The 18,110-nt window shown below is 38.1% G+C and overlaps 1 protein-coding gene and 1 long non-coding RNA gene across 2 annotated transcripts; one reads left to right on the top strand and one right to left on the bottom strand.

The window, feature by feature from the left end:
- Positions 1 to 9,068: 9,068 nt before the first annotated feature.
- LOC131326220 (uncharacterized) lies at positions 9,069 to 11,615 on the top strand. The gene is made up of 2 exons (XM_058358907.1): positions 9,069 to 9,853; positions 11,194 to 11,615. Exons 1-2 carry the CDS (start codon positions 9,448 to 9,450, stop codon positions 11,223 to 11,225), a joined length of 438 nt encoding a protein of 145 aa, XP_058214890.1. The 5' UTR covers positions 9,069 to 9,447; the 3' UTR covers positions 11,226 to 11,615.
- A 388-nt stretch (positions 11,616 to 12,003) lies between these two features.
- LOC131326673 (uncharacterized) lies at positions 12,004 to 16,097 on the bottom strand. Its single transcript, XR_009200072.1, has 2 exons — positions 15,903 to 16,097; positions 12,004 to 12,882 (listed from the first exon to the last, which is right to left on the bottom strand). It is a non-coding gene; the product is annotated as an uncharacterized LOC131326673 (long non-coding RNA).
- Between the last annotated feature and the right edge of the window lie 2,013 nt (positions 16,098 to 18,110).

Consider the following 18,110-nt stretch of genomic DNA (forward strand, 5'->3'; position numbering starts at 1 on the left):
ACCGCAGGCACGCTCCTGTTAGAAGGCCACGGATCACCGATAATCAAACGCCAATAGATGGGTCCTCGTTGTCACGAACATCTGAACGCTACTCCGGTGCGAGCCTCCTCTGTCACGGCGAGCTATAGATGCGAGACAACAAAAGCCAGCAAATCTCACGGACACAATGAGACTGGATACAAATCTGGGACCACAAATTCACAACTAAACCTTAGAATATTAACCATCGCTCGTGTCTGGGGAAACAAGATTGGGAGAAGACGCCGGCGTGGATAAATCAATTGGAGAAAGCCCCACCAAAGGGGAGAGAACCCACAATGACCACCAAAAGCTGAAACAACTAAAAAAAATGAGATAAAGCAATAGATACACTCCCCTCCGTCATTGAACAACGCTTCTTTTGCCTAGCCACCAATCGTTCGAAACTCCAAAGCTGGCAACCCAAGAAACCACCGGCGACCTCGCGGCTACAACCCAAGCGGAGTGGCGCAAACGGCAAGCGTTTAGGGTGGAGTAGGGGAAAGAAAAATAAGATCTAAAGGCAGGGCCTGATTCCTTCCCTCCAACCACCCCATTAGGATTCAAACCCTAAGGGGAGGGAGGGGAAGGAGAGGAGAGGAGAAAGAAGGTGTGACGGCTGTGTTTTGTTTGAGAGAGAGAGAGAGAGAGAGAGAGAGAGAGAGAGAGAGTATTTGTTTAACTAATTTGGGAGTGTTTGAGAGCCTTATTTTGCCTTTTATATTTTCTTATTCTAACCATTTGGGAGCCAATTAGGATAATGCATCTTGCCACAATCAGTTCTCAAAATTGACTAGTCTTTCGGGATTCTCATTTTGCATTCTCCAATTACCTTACAACAACAATACAATACCAGTTTATAATTTACCCCATTCCAGAACACATTCTTAAAAAATAAGTACTTATTTCACATTTTTAAAATAAAAATTAATGCAAATAAAAAATAAAATTTTGATTTTTTTGCACCGTATAAAAGATCTCATGGAGAGTTTTCAAACAAGATCTATATTGCAAATATTTAGATTTCAATAAACCCATTATTTTTAGCTTGAAATTACCTTCTTAAAAATAAGGATTTCCCGTTCTGGAACGGGGAGTCCATCAAGAAATTATACCTATGTACATTATAGGACAGGGCAAGATGGTCCAAAAAACACAACCCAATATATTTTCAAGATTTTATTTCAAACACTACTTTATTGCAAAATCTATTTAACACATATCAATGAAACACTTTCAAAGATTTATAATTTATGATGATTACAATCCAAAACCTATAATACACAATAAAAATTTAGGGTAAATTTTAGATACACCCCTTGTACTTTTTCCATTTTTCAACTACATCCCATACACTTCATTTTTAAACACTCACACCCCATGTACTTAAGACTAGTTTGAAACTGTTAATATTGTAACACCTCGACTTTTAAAAATAAATAATGCGATAAATTATATACATTCAATGCTAATAATAAGCAGTATAACATTTAGTGGTCGCTTGCCGTTAGAATTTAGAAAGTATATTCATTGTGACGTAAAGTCTACAAAAAATTAGAGTCTTTTTCTGCTTATTTGTCAATTTTATTAAACTCTGCTAATATCGCCCAATCATGTTAAGAATATTGCGACACGGGAATGAGGCACGAATTTTCGCAAGGCGGTGAACCGTAGGTCTCAAACTGAATAATCTAAAAAGAGACGGCGTCTTATTATAGGGCAAATCGGATTAGAAATCCCTAGTTGAGGGAATATTCTAAAGATAGCCCTAGATTTTGGAGGATACACTTAGATTCTATTAATTATGTATAGATTTTATTAGATTATGTTAGATTTTATTAGATAATCCTAAATTATTCTAGATTTTCTTTAGATATGATTAAGATTTACTTAGATCATGTGAACCTTCTATAAATAGGCTTTCCCCTCCCTCCACGTACAACACAACTTCACACACGACACCAACTGAGAGAGAGAGAGAGAGAGACTTAATTTAGAGTTCCCACATCTCTATTCCTCACTTCACTCATGCCACTGTTTTGTACACACATTCCATTTTACACAAGTTCACTGTTGAATCTCCTTTACATAATGGGTATTGGACAAAAGACTTAATTTATGTCGAATAATGCTCATAATACATTTTCCAGATGTCGGTTTAGTTGCTCTTCTTGGTATTTAGGTGATTTGTTTTCCTTCAGTAGAATTAAAATCGATATCCTTATTAATGGTAGTAGGTATACCATGTACGTCACGCACTCGCACTTATGCCTCTAATTCACCATGATCAAAAAGTGAAAGGATGGCCTAAACTACTAAGACTTGTCTCTAGTCTGGTATACATTTACTTCAATAATTGTTTGACAAAATCATTCAATTCGGTAGCAAATCAGCTCGGAAAATTAATCATAATTCATCCTTTAAGGTGTTGGGTTTGATTCAAGCTCTTTGCACAACTTGTGGCTCGGCTTGACTTAACTTGAAACCAGAGAAAGGTCTATATTACGATCCAATCACAGGGGTCAGACACCTCCTGAAAGGAAACCTTGATTGCCTGTTTCAGATTAGTTTCTATAGAAATGTTAGAGAAGTCAACTTAAAGTTTTTATTTCTACAAGCACACTGATACACTGAAGTAAGTCACTTGGTAGAGGTGTAATTGACAGGAAAAAAATATTCAAAGGAAAATAAAGTAAAAACTTTGGGGAAAACAGGATATGTGTAAAATTAGACCCGTTACTAATTAGCAATAATTTAGCAACAATATTAGTATTTCTAATCATTTGAATACTGTTCTAGGACAACGTTCGATACAGTAAATTTCGGATGCACGAAGATGAGTTATGAATTATTTCTGTTACATGAATTTTTGTAAAGTTTATGTTTTTAGCTTACTAAATTATGGTTATTTAACAATAAAGGTCTTTTGTAGCAAACATACCATGTAATTATGATATTTTGAACAGTTCATGAAAAAAGTATAATCGGTACATCCGAACGATGTCCCTGAATCTAGGGGATGTTAAAGATACTAGTCGGAACGATGTTATAAGAGCGGAATGGAAAGGGCACAGCCGAGTGTCCAACTGAATTGATCAATTCACTGTATACGCATTGGGGGTCGCTCCCTCAGTATGATATGTTATATACAGACTTGTTTTGGTTATAACTCAAGCCATAAAAAGCTGAAGTTATGGTATTGGTTACAGTTCAAGCCATGAAAAATTGAAGTTATGATTCCTGCTTTTCTCTTATAAAAAGGATTTTAAAAATTCCATGGTAGGTCATGTAACTCCGATAATTCATAATCTCACACAAGCAGTGGCTTATGTTGGAATCTTTTCTTTTCAGGTAATCAAAATTAATAGGATGGGCCAAGTATCGATATTGTTAAGCTATGTCATGGTCATGTGATAAATAAAGGAAGAGAAATATGTAGCTCATGTTTCCATTAAATAAAAATAATAAATATCTAGTGACTTTTATTTTATAGATCGCTTCCACAAATGTTAAGTATGTTTCTACTATCTTTTAAAAAAAGAAAAAAAAAAAAGGCAATAGAGGCCTTTGGTGAGACGGACTCACTGGTCGGTCATGAAATTCAAATCCGTTGGATTTGGGCCGTGATAAGTATTTTCGTCAATTTTAATGAAAAGAAAAGTAATGGTGTATTGGCGGGAAGTTTCTCTCCTAAAACATCTTTTATAAGACTAGTTTGCCCCTAAAATCTATTTACATCCTATATATTGTTTCTTCCCAACGGTAGGATTGAAAGAACACCCATGGCTTCTTCTTCTTACTCCCATTCCCCCTCAACTCGATATCAACCTAACCAGGCCCTCATGTGCCATTGTGGTGAACCAACTCCTTTGCTTATGTCTAACATACCATCATCCATGGGGACACGGTTTTACGGGTGTGCAAGGTTTTCAGTAAGTTAAATGAGTGCTGATGTAATATATATATATATATATATATATATATATATATATATATATATATATATATATATATATATATATATATATATATATATATATATATATATTTATACAGCGCACAAAATGCAAATTTTTTGAGTGGGTTGACCCTCTAGCTTGTGATTGCAGAATGGGAGAGCTGTTGCAGAATATTGACTGGTTAGAGAGGGAGTTGGAGAAAAGCAAGGCTGAGGAAAGAAGGTAGAGGGGGATGTTGGTGGCAACTTGGGTTGCCATTATTTGTTTTATGGTGTTGTATTTATCTAAGTAGAATGTGCATATAGTCCAGTATATTTCTGGTCCCGTAGAACCAATTCAATGTTTTGTTTATGGGTTATGTAATCCAGTAGAACCAATGTAGTAAATTGGTCTCCCTTGTAATAAATTGAAAAGGCAATGCAATATTTTGGTTATGCTATCACAAGCTGGAATCCTTTGCACTCAGGCTTGTAGTATGTCCCTGTTTGAAAAGGGGGAATAAGAAAGGGCGATACGATTGGGTATTTCCGTCTTTTCGTTAAAATTATCGGAAATACTAACCATTTCAAACTAGTCTCAAGTACAAGGGGTGTGAGTGCTTAAAAATGAAGTGCATGGGGTGTAGTTGAAAATGGGGAAAGTACAAGGGGTGCGTTTGAAATTTACCCAAAATTTTTTGATTTAAAAGTAAAGTAGGTCCCAAACATCCCTTATCTTTTCCGTGCAAAATCCTGGCCTTGCTCATGGCCCATACCCATTGAATGACAAAATCTAGAGTGGTTTACGATATGGCACACTATCAAAAAAATAGTGAAATAAAGAATGCTCAGTTAGAAAGACACGTTGGATAGGTAAAGTAGCATCAATAAAATTTATCGTATATGTGCCAACCTTGTTGAGGCTAATTTATGCTAAAATTTTGGGCTTTTTTCTTGTTTTGTCATTATTCAATTTTTTTCGCGTTTGTCAGTTTTATGTCTAACTTTTATAAATTATTGATTCGCCCCATCAAAATGAATCAGAAAAGTAAAAAATTATGATGTTTACCCACATATTTTTAAAAATATCCAAGATAAAACCCAAAAATCTCAAAAAATCCTCAGCAGAACTTAGCGTGAGTTACACAATTTTGATTGTGATGCTACTTGACTTGTAGCCGTATTAATTACTTCTTGAGTTAGGCTGAATTCTGCTAAATTTTTTTATTTTTTTTTATTCAAATTTTTTCATGTTTATTAGAGTTTGTGCCTAATTTTCGTCAAGACGGCTTTTTGGGTTTTAACTTGGATATATTTTCAAAACAATTTGGTAAAAAGTCATAGTTTTTTACTTTTTTGATTCATCTTGATGAGACGAATCAAAAAATCAAAAAAATTCAACACAAAATTAATAAATGCAAAAAAAATTTAAATAAAAAGAAAAAAAACCCCAAAAACCCCTTATGGAACTTAGCCATAAAATACTAGTACTACTTATCATGTCATGCTGGTAAAAAAAGAAAAAGAAAAGAGTGATTGAAAAAGAAAAGAGTATACATGTCCTTTCTTGAAAGTATGAAAACTGGTCAACCATGTATATCTTGTATGATATTTTTAGGGAGCGACTATTCGCAGTCCCGTATTTTCTCCTTTAGCTCATTACATTTCGGTAAATAGTTGTTGAAAATCATACATAACATTTCGGTAATTAGCTGTTGAAAACAAGTTTATATTTCGGTAACTACATGTCGAAAATATGTTCAACTTTCGGTAAACAACTGCTGAACATACATTTTCGGTAAATAGTTGTTGAAAAAATATTATATTCCGGTAATTGTATGCTGAAAATTTATCTCAATTTCGGTAACTAACTGTCGAGTATAATTGAAAATTTTTAACGGGTTAAGGGAGAAAATATGGGGCTGCGAATAGTCGCCCCCTATTTTTAACTTCTCTCTTGGAGTGCACTTAAGCATGAAACCTGGGTAATTGATGTAAACCTCCTGTAATTCCCCAAAATTACTACTAGTAGTATTTGTATTTGTATATTTTAACAGGCTTAGATTAATCTCAGCCGTCCAACGATACTCAAATCCTACTGCCCACGATTCTCTTAACGCAAACCCCAGCCCAAAAGAATTTCCGACGTACCAAAAAAAAAAAAAAAAACCCCAGCCCAAAAACTCAGACAAACCCCTGTTGTGATGAGAGGTCCGCACAAAGCTTAAAATCTGGGATCCCTCATGGGAACCGGAGTGTATATGTGTGTCAGTGTGTGTATCTAAATTTACATCCATCTCTTTCTATTTATATGTGTCAAGTTATATCTGCTCGAAAAGGTAAGGTGAATTTGAAACTGGATATGACTCACAAACATGTTCAACTTGCAAAGACCTTGGGTGTGTCGAAACTGCTTGTTGTCATAAATAAGATGGATGATCCTACTGTTAATTGGTCAAAAGACAGGTGCTTTGCCAATTTTTCTTTGTCTGGGATTCTCTGTACTTCATTTGCTAATACCTCTTTTTTCCCAGGTATGATGAAATTGAATCAAAGATGACACCTTTCCTAAAATCATCAGGTTACAATGTGAAGAAAGGTAAATGATAATTATGCTTAAGAAAGTGTCTTTTTAGACAATGTTGCTTCTTGTGTGGCCTCGGTGCGCCTATCTTCTTTAATAACTATGGGTAGTAGCATTTCCTATAAGTGAACACTTCTAAGAAGGTGGGCATCGTGTCAGACACCGGCACGACAAAACATTCTTCGGGCACCCCCCCATCCTATTAATCACCCGTTGTTGAGTTTTGTTAATTTTTTAGAAATATTTTGTAGATGATGTGTGCTACTGCTACATTTATGATGCAGTTAATAACTTAATATTAGTTGGTTTGATGGATTTATTGGAGAGTGAATTATCTATGGGTGTTGATTGTTGAATTTGTGTAGCAGATTATTATTTTCCTTAATTTCTGTTACATTATAGAACTTCCCTAAATACTATAAAGTTCATGAGTTTTAGATTTTTAATGTGTCCACGACTCCTCGACATTTCTTGTCCTCCATTTTTGAAAATCGTTGTGTTTGATTGTTGGTGTCCTTTCGTGTCCCGTCGCTTGTCCATCTAACTCTGTTAGGTCTGTGCCATCTTCCTCACTATACAGTTCTCAATTTAAGGGATATGGTTTAATGGTTCTGTTTTTCGAATTACGGACATGAGGAATGAAGGGTTGGCTTGGAGTTAGGTGAGGATATGGCTTTTATAGTGCTATTTTTTTTGTGTGCTGCACCTGCTATACACGGATTTAATGGCAAAAAATCAGATTTTTTGCACTTCTCTTGCAAAACTGGTTTGCAATTCGTTAGTTATTCCTTATTCTGCTTTAGGATTATGAGTTCATGTTTCCTTGTACAATGATATTAGGTTGTATGAGATTGTTCTCATCAGTGTTCTAAAAGAAGGATTTAATCGACGATTAATCGGAAATTTGGCCTAACCGATTAGATTAATGCCTAGTCGGTTGAATTAGTAGGTCAGGAGGTTAATCGGAGTTAGTTGGCGATTAACCGGCGATTAGTCGGTCGGCATCTAGCGGCAATTAGTCGATTAATTGGTTAATGGGCGATTAGTCGGCTATTCGGCGATTAATAGGGGTAAAATTTATAATTTTGAAAAATCAAGGGGTGTAACTGTTATATACTCATACCAGTTTAAGGGCTTCGAATCACAGTTTTTAGGGCTTGTTCAACACCCAGTTATCGATTGATCAATCTCGGAGTCACTTGTCATATCTCTTTGAAACCCTAAAACACGAGATCTCCGAGCCACCTATCGCCTCTCTCTCTCTCTCTCTCTCAAATTCGAGATCTCCTCCCACTCCATGTCTCCACTGACCTCGAACATTAGTTTTTTTTTTTTTGAAAAGCCCATACCCTTATTGACACTTAGTGATTCTGGAAACAAAGTGTAGTAATATTTTTTATTAAATCTTAACACGAAGTGTAGTATTGTTTGGTGTATATAAATAAAGCTATTATAAAGCAGTCAACTTAGTCTCTTGCAAACAAATCATATCCGCCTACCACTTGTTAAGACACCTTCACCACTGCCTTCTATTCCCCAGCATTTGAACCCCTCATGTTCCATCTAATGATCTTGATGGTCATTAATTTAAGACAAAGAAGATTGACACCAACCTCTTCTTCCCTACCTCCCTCACATGAACACTACCAACCCCGTCCTCTATGGATTCTTAGTATCTTGTTTGCAGACTTTTCAGCTCCTTTGATGGGCATGTACGTGTACCATATGACACCTAAAAAGGTAGGATACAGGTGCAGATGCGACGGGAAGAAAATAGGTTTTATAATTTAAAGGATAGCAAGATATTTTATTCTTGTGGATTATCAAAAAAAGATATTTAATACGGAGTGATTGGGAAAATTAATCAAAGTATTAGTTTAATGATTTAGCTGAATGCAAAAACATAGAAGCGGCTGATGACAACGAATGGAAAAGAGCCTCAGCCAATAGACCAAAACTTAATTTTAAAGCATGCTAAACATGGAAAAGAGTCTCACAAAGAGTCTTGTTACGGTACACGTTCTGAGTACTTGTATGCATGCATAGTACTGGTACCTGTTACGGGTTCAACATGGTTGTAGAAGTACCCCAGCTTTGTAGGTTGGGGTGGAGGAAGTTAGGGGTGCTGACAACTGTAAGCTACTCAAGATGACACCACCTAACGTAGAATGTGTCACTACCTTTGCCATTTTGTGACTAACCTAGAGATGAATCAAAACTTCATTTCCACTATTCTCAATCCAGCACAGAATCTATTGCATGCCTTACTAATCTTGCCATTGCTGTAACTATATCCAACCAAATATAATGAGTCTAATAACATACTCGAGGGAAGAATCAGTGAAGTGGCTACTTAACTGATTCTTCCCTTGGGTAAGTTACTATTACACTGAAAGAAAGCCTGTTTCAAAGAGATCCCAATGCAATGGATTCTGTGAAGGGGAGAGGTTTCAGGGGTTGGAGTCAAGGTGTAGCAGATTGGTCAAGGTGATTGAAGGTGGTGCGCCATGTTTGGATTAGTTCGGGAGCCATATCAGTTTTTGAGGAGAGGCGGTGTCGTCACTCTGATTTGTCCTCCCTGTTCTATCTCTAGTTAGGACATAGAAACGGGAGGATGAAGCTCATCTCCTCGACATAGTTAGTAATGAGAGGGATGTTTGGCTGGTCAGTAAATTGCTGGAGTTTGGAAGTCTATTGGGGCTCACATATGGAGAGCACGAGGTTAAAGCAGAGAACTTCTTGATGGATATTGGTAAGAGATGGCTCGCAGTGGCCCGAAAGGTAAGTTGTTGTAAGGAATACGGGACAACTTTTGCGAGAAAGGCGCAAGAGTTGCAGAGGTTGAAGCTAGGGCAACACACATACCTGCATAGGCATAGGAGCTAGGGCAGAGGCTAGGGCCTGATTCATGGATTTGGGCATACAAAAATGCTACACACACAACCATTCCCACACAACAACTTACACAACCGCTGACGTCAGCTCAAAACGACGTCGTTTTGATTTTAAAAAAAAAAAAAAACCCAGGTCGCGGAATAACTTTCCCTTCTTCCCCTTTCTCACGATCGACATACAGATTACAAACAGGAGAAGCCCCACCACCACCGGCGACCGCGCTTCCCACCTCCACCGGCGACCACGCTTTCCACCTCCACCACCAGAACCCAACCCCAGCGCTCCCCACCACCGGCGAACACCACCACCACCACCGGCTTCTGGGCAATCCGACTTTGCCCGACCCCCAGCGCTCCCCACTGCCGGCGAACGCCACCACCACTGGCTTCTGAGCAGTCCGACTTTGCCCCACCACAAAGGTCTCCCTCTCTCTTCTTGTTTCAATTAGTATCCTTAATTGAATTGCTGAGTTAGTGGAAAAAAAAAAACGCTAAATTGAGTTGCTGAATAAAAAACCCTAATTCGAAAATTAGGGGTTCAATTCGAAAATTAAAGTTTCATTTTTTGTGGTAGTGAAAGAGTTTATATTTTGGATGGCTGTTCAATATCGAGATATAGTTGAAGACCATGCTTGCTGATTTTGGTACAGTGGAAGACAGAGTATTGGTGGCATGCAAATGGAAAATTGTCTTATTAATTTGTTTTGGAATCATGCTAGCATTATCAATGGCTCTCATAAGTGATACGAGGATACCAGTTGATGCACATTAACACTTACTCCACATTCTAGTCAACCTTAATTCTTGGGAATTCTGAAGTTGTTGCATTTGGTAATGTTTCGAGTACGAGGGACAATCTGTGAGTTGGTTTCTGTAGGTCTGGTAGTCTCACAATTGGTTGAGGTCTGCTTCTGTGTCAAAAGTTCATATTATAGCATATTATGAGAACAAGTGAGTTGTTTTTGCTGATGGAAATAGATGGTGACAAGAAAAAATTCTTTTGTTTGGATACCGGAATGGCTTGAAGAATGGTAGACATACTTTAAGAAGAACTCACAGTTACGGGGTTTTATTATGTCAATCTCCATTCTCACCATATGAGCAAGCTAGAGATTGGAATTCAGGACCATGAACGCTGCATTGTCCAATCAACAGCTGCTGGTTTGGTTGGGTGAAAATAGTATTGGCATGCTAATTCTCTTTTGTTTGGGACGGGGGACAGGGGGGGGGGGGACTTGGAACTCCTTTTGGAAACTATGGGAAGAAAGAGATTAGAAGGGACGCGTTCCTCAACAGCAGCTTTTTAGTCCTTTCTTCTCCCTTTCTTTCCATTCCAAACATTTGTCCCTTCCTTTCCGTTCCTGCCCCGCAAGAGAGAAGATGCATGAAGTAAAGGGAGTAAAGGAACTTTCTCATTTCTCCACCATCTACTATTTCTGCTATCCAACCGAATGTGATACATGGTAGACATGCTATAACGATAGCTGCCAAAACAATAGGAAAAGCAATTATATCCACTTGGTTAGATAAAATTCTCTATGCTTTATATTGTTTCAAGTTAAAGGTTTTATTCTTAAAATTAATCTTGGAAAATTCTCATGTTAGGGATTGAACTGCATCCTGTTCAGTTTATAAACTTCTGCAACATGTATTATTCGTTTTGTGGAGGACATCAATCCCTGGATAATAATATCCCAACGGATCATCTAAATATGTTTGCTAATTTTTGTGTTATTCTTATTACTCATTGTTATTCTTAGGTTATGCTTGGAAGATTGAGAGGGCAGCTTGATTACATATGGCTGTTAACTTTGGAATTTCAAATCCGAGCCAGAGCAACCATTGCTTATTCCTACCCAAGAAGAGTTTTTGTTGGAAAAAGCTTGAAGATGATTCATGAGTTTAAATAGAGAGATATCGGCATAGAGATGACTCCGCTTGGAAGTTCAACAACTTCGAGATGCCACATGCCGTTGAAAGAGATTGAAGCTATTCAAGTGAATCAAAGGCCAAGAAAATGATCAATTGTTGTAATTTGAAATATGAAATTGTAATTTGTTGGAATATCAAGTTGAAATATCAAGTTGTAGTTTTGTGAAACCCAACTTCGCTTGTAACCTATTTGTGTGACTGTTGTTTTATGGTTTTTGTTGGGAATGGATACTTTGGCAATGGATTGCAACTTGATGTTGTTAATGTTGTTATTATTGTATTGACTGAGACGCGAGACGTCAGGCTAGGACTAAAATCAGGGGAGACCATGCCGAATTTTTTCCAGAACCAAATACACTAGCATGATTCTAGTATTCATATTGCTGATTGAATTCACCTTAAAACTTGGTACTATTTTGCTTTTATTCTAAGCTATTGAACTAACCAAATCATCCTCCAAAAAGAAAACTTACTTTCAAAATCTTATCTAATGAAATTATGAATTCAACTTCAACCTTCCAAACTATCAATCCCTCAGTCCAAGGAAAAGGTTAATGTCAAATGGAATAGAATCTCAATAATATCATGATCTCAACATAAAACAGAAGCAGAAAGAAAGTAAATGACACGGGGCGCAATTTTATGAACAAAAGTATAATGCATCTCATTAAAGAAGTCAACTTGAAACATAAATCTTCAAACAAATCTATGTAACTTTAACTACAAAATGTTAGCCAATGTGGACACAGGATACAGGACACGATATGGACAACTTTCAAGAACACAAAAGGGGACAGAAGACACAGGACACGATATAAAACAATACAATGCAAGTGAACTAGTCTTCAACATTATCCGGTGCGTTCATCATTTGCGTATAACTTTGTTGTCCTCCGCATCCTTGCCATTGAGTTTCCAGCATACTTGGTTGTGGTCCACATGATTTCGACAATCTGAAGTGAGGTATAAGTTTGGTTCAGATTGATCCCAGCTTTATCATTCAATTCAAGTCTTCTTTTCACTTGTTCATCGAGTACCCTATTACTCCTCAAATACCTTGCCTTTCCCGGGCTTTGGTCATGATTGTGAACTAAAGCAACCCGGTTTAACCTCCACTTTCCATTCGGGTGCAACACAACGGTAACATGACCTTGACAATCAATTTTTTATTGTGGCCGTGGTTTGACCGGGTTGCTTGTCACCCTTGCATTTCCAGCACGACTGCATGCTATAGTTACATCCTTCAACTTTCCATCTTTTCCCTTTCTCGATGTTGTTTTTGCCACAGCAAACCCTTTTTCTTTAGCATATCTTGAGTAATATGAATAAGCTTCCTCCGATGTGTCAAATGTCATTCCCTCTTTTGGTTCTTCAACTCCATCTTCACAATTTTTTGTTGCCTCCTTCCCAACTTCGCTAGTATCTATTTCATCACAATCTTCACTCTATACCTCTTCTTCTTCTATGCACTCTTTGTTTGGAGGCATTGCCGACGGAACAGAATCCGGGGACATCATCTATTGATAAAGAAAATGAGACAATTATACAGAGATATAATCAACTGACAATGCAATGAATGGAGTGAACAACAATATAAAATAAGAACCATTTGACATGCTCGCAAGTTGTTATCAACACCTAGTATTTTTGAAAGGGGAAAAAAAACAAGAAGGTGGATGAGAACAAGAACAGCTACCCATTAGTATTTGCAACAACAATACTAATTGGTGCACTAGGGTCAGACCGTCTTATGTAAACGCAATGTTCGCTTGATTTCTTCTATTGGTCCCACTTCTAACTTTCCTAGGAACAAATATGATGTCACGCCCCGTTCCGGAATAGCACCTCATCGGCCTATCCCGATACGACACGCGACAACAGCCCAACAACAACCAGTTACTAGCAATTCCAAGAATAACTAAATATTGAAGTTTAAAAGCCACATTTTATTTACATCTCAAAAATGATTGTCATTTACAAACTACAGCGGAAGTCTGTCAAGAAATAAACATAACCAACTAATATCCAAAACTAAACTAAGCAAAAATCATCTACGGGCCAGGAGGCAAGGACTCCCACAGGCCTCAACTACGCACTTCTCGAGCGAGTCACAAAATGCAAAACGCGACCTGTAGTGGACACCGACCTATACCTGCAAAACTGGAACCCAAAACGAGTTCCAGGAGTGTAAATGAGACATGGATGTTGTTCAATATAGACAATAAATCCAAGTTCATCACTAATTAAGCATTAAGCAAATAATCAACACAAAGTCTTTAATCCGACACAAAGTCACTAGCTCGACACAAAGTCATAATTTTGGCATAAAGCCATTGAATCGACACAAAGTCAAAGGCTCGACACAAAGTCCGGCCGTTGGCCGTTATTGCCCATCGACACGAAGTCACAGTTCAATATCACAAGTTCAATCCAAATGAAGAACATCTATGAATCGAACACTCACCTCGGTCTCCAACAAAAAAGAAAACCAACGCAGTCACTCCCTACGTGGAGCTGCGGTACTCGTTGTCGCCTCCGAACCTAACAAATATTCCGCACATATGAGCTCAAAGTTTAATTCCAAAAGCAAAGAAGTAAATTCATCAATTTGTACTTCAAAGCCAAATATCTCACAAACACACACTTTCTAGCAGAACCAGCGATCGAATTCTGACTATAGCATTCTATAGGTTTCAAAGAATACTACAAGACCACCACCACTTGCAAGAAGACTTCTAGTACATCAATCTAGATATAAAATTTGCCCAAATTGGACTCCGAATGACTAAGATATGCTCAATTGAAATTACACATCTAAAACAGAAACTACAGACCCGGCAGAACAGTCTGCGATCGAATGCTCATTAAAAATCACATACTCAATCTTTTCCAATAATTCCAACACCAAAACATCACCAACTGATCAAGGTTTAAGACTCAACAGCATCCATAGTCGGTAAGCATATTCAACTATGACAAAATTGATGAAGAACACAGCTATAAAACCTGCCCAGAATTTCAGAATCACCAAACTATTAACTTCGGAACCAAAACTGAATTTGGTCAGACCAAACTAAGGCACAATCTTTACAGATTCAGAAAGATATACAAGTCTAGTTTCGGAATCAAGAAACGGTGCGTAAAACCAATACCCGAGCAAGAAGTTATGCCCGTTTTTCCAACACGTGTCTGGGCTGTCTGCCCAGACGCGAATCTGACTGCAACCCGGTTGAAGATTTTTATCTTTTTCCATACTATTCAGAAAATTCTGAAATTTTTACAGCATAAACTACACTCACAGAGGCACCTACGGTAAAATTATCAGAAAATAACATGATCGGTATGTCAACAAGAAATATTCATCAAAAACAGGACAGATTCAATTCTGCTCAAAACACAGTTATGCATATTCATTTGTTATACACGAATTTAAGCAAAAAGGGAGTGAAAATTACCTACTGAATTGAGGTTTCAATCACCCTTCCACCTCTTCTTTCCACCGTCTCTCTCTCTCTCTCTCTCTCTCTCTCTCTCTCTCTCTCCACGTTGGAACAACTCCCTGATGGGTTTCCTTTCTGTTTTTTTTTTCTTTCCCTTTTGATGACACACACACACACTCCACCTCACACAAACACACGGCACACATGCACCAATTTTAAAAAAAATTGCACTTTAGCCCTTTAGGTTATTAAATATAACATTTAAGCACCTCAATTAAAAAGGATGTTACATATGAATTCATGAATGCAAAGAAAGACATAATTTGAAGGGTTACAATTTACAAAGTTCTTTCCATAGACACTAAACATGAGGATTTTTTTTTATCAGCACTTCACATACATGATGATTGTCTACGTCAAACTGGCACAATAAGTCAATAACCATCTTTTTAGGTTACAGAAATTGAATATGAGCTTCAACAGTTTTCAAGGTACAATTCCTGCAAGCCTATCTCATTGCTCAAATCTCATGTTCCTTAATGTAGGCACAAACAAGCTAGTAGGAGAGTTCCCAAAAGAACTTGCTTATTCTATCACGAGACTCATAATACTCTACGTTTATAGTAATAATTTGACTGGAGGGATTCCTTCGTCGATTGGGAATCTTACTTCACTGGAAGACTCTGGTGCCTCTGGAACCCCTTTGGGAGGAAGTATTTCAAATACTTTGGGTCAATTGAAAACACCAATTTCATTGTACAACCTATCGTCACTAATTTCAGGTAATCTTCCGCTGACATTCGGTTTAAAAAAATGTAAACATTCATTGTTTAGGGGGTTTTTTTTTTCTAGCAATTTAGCAACTAAGTTTAGAGTACTAATTGAAATCAGAGAGAGAGAGAGATAACCCCCATCAATTAATAATTCTTCGGAATTTTTCCCTTCTGTCTTGAAAACAAAGACTAATCCCAGTCCAAAGAAATAAAGCTCTAGGTCTAAGCAGATACATACAATTACAAATGAACGAAAAAAGCTTCACAGAAGAACAAATTCAAGTTTAGGGTACTAATTGAAATCAGAGAGAGAGAGAGAGAAACCTTCGTGGTGATTTTCGATCAACCTTGGAGTTCTCAGAAATCGGTGGTGGTGGCGGTCGCCGGAGGTGGGAGAGCTCTAGGGTTGGGTTGTGGTGGTTGCCGGTGGTGGTGGGAAGAGTACCCGTGGTCGTCAGGTGGTGGGAGCCCGTCTCACTCTTCTCTGAAATTTTGAGCGTGAAAGTGGAGGGAAGGAGAATGGGGGAGCCGGGGAGGGACGGGAAAGTTATTCCGTGACCTGGGGTTTTTTTTTTTATTAAGCAAAACGACGTCGTTTTGAGCTGACATCATGCTGACGTCAGCAGTTGTGTGAGTTGTTGTGTGGGAATGGTTGTGTGACTAGCATTTTTGTTGTGCATATAGACACCCCATATGTGTGTGTGTGTTGTTTGAGGGTAGTGGCTGAGGTGCCTCCTTGGGATCTACTTAAGTACAATCTCTCTGTACCAGGACAGAAGCCAGGTCAAGAACTCGGAATGTGGATAGTAATTTGGCTTTTCCTTTGACTGTTGAGTGTGTGATGTTACTAACCATGCATGAAAGATGTGCTACATTCATCATGTGTGTAGATAAATTCGTTGTCAGTGAGACTAGGCTGTCTACTAAGTATCTTGTGCCAAATTAATCGGGCTCGATGGGGGGCAAAAATATCATGTCTAGCATTTGCTTGAGTATAGCATCTGATGATTTAATTCAGTGCGATGTAGGTGATTGAATTTTTTTCCCCCGTGTCTGGCAGTTAAAGCTGATCCAATGGTCAAAAGTTTATGTGGAAAAAGAAAAAGGCGACAAGAAAGGGGGTTTCATTTTGCAGAGCATTGCTCTGCAACCATTGCACTCCATTGATTCTGACGTTGTAGGGAGGTATTTCCGAGCAAATACATTTAGTTGCCGAACACGTGAGGTTTGGGAGCACGTGGTGAATACAACTGGACTTATCTCCGGGCAGTATGAAGAACAGCGATATGGAACAAATGACATGTGAAGTCCCTGGTCCATGCAGTCTGTTCGGCTAAATAAAGGGCAATGACATGACAAGTCATTGGTGTAAACTATCTGTTCGGCAGATAGGAGACATTTTGATTACGTTTGGACCAAGTTACATGTGAAGTCCTTGGTCCAGGTAGTCTGTTCGGCCATGAGACGGCCGAACAAAGAAGGAGCTCCAATCGAGAGTAGGAGCAGAGGGAATACTCTGGAAGATTCCAGAGTAGTCATGTCCCATAAAGGGATAAAGATCTCAAGAATATAGGATCTGAGAAAGATACCCAACGAGTATGGGATGTTCGGCTCTTAATGGAAAAGAATCCTAAAATGACTCTTTTCCATAAACTGATAAAGGAAACGAGACTCCTTGATATCCTGGGTTTCCTATACGAGTTAGGGATCCTATGGCAACAAGGATGCTTGGGTAACAAGCATACGAAAATATATAAATATGAGGTAAACATAGAGGCAAAAGGTACGCAATACTTTGCATTCTTGCTTTCCTACTGATAATTAGGGTTTAATTGCTAATACGTGATACTAACAAAGGCATCGGAGGGCCTTTGCCACGAGAGGCAGAGGTGCGCTCACCCCCTGTTTATTTTGCAGATTAGGGTTCCGACGACGAATTAGGGTTCCGGTGAAGAGGCACGAAAAAGCCGTTGCAATCTAGTTGATCAGAAGGCATCAATTGTTTTCATCCCCCTACAGACGTAATAGCATGGGAGAGCTCCTTGTGCAGTAGTTTTGCGAGTGATCAAGCTTATGGTGTCCATGCTTCTTTGGACATCATTTCGTATTTCTGAAAGGTTTGTTGATTTGATGACCGGGGAAAAGTATGACAACCAAACCCCATTTAGAAAGTAATTTATGTTCCTGTTTACTGGTTTTGATAGATGTTCTTAAATTAACATTTCCATAATTCAGTTGTATATTGAGGCCCTACAATTTGACAGGCATTAGAAGTTTTGGTGATTATTGACTACATTTTTTGGGTGTGTAATTGGTGATTCTTTGATGCTTCTGTTTTCTCTTCATTTCAACCCCTTGGGAGGAGTTCAAGAATCAACTTAAGTTGTGTTTGGATCTTTGACTTTCGAAGGCAAAGAAAAAGGAAGTATAGGAAGTAGGAAGTGCTAATTTTTTTGAACGGTGGGAAGTGCTAATTCAATTATGTCCTCTCTTTTTTTTATTTTTCCTTTTGCAAGAAGTTACTTGGACAAA

The sequence above is a fragment of the Rhododendron vialii genome, chromosome 5a (assembly GCF_030253575.1).
Source record: "Rhododendron vialii isolate Sample 1 chromosome 5a, ASM3025357v1".
NCBI lineage: Eukaryota > Viridiplantae > Streptophyta > Magnoliopsida > Ericales > Ericaceae > Rhododendron > Rhododendron vialii.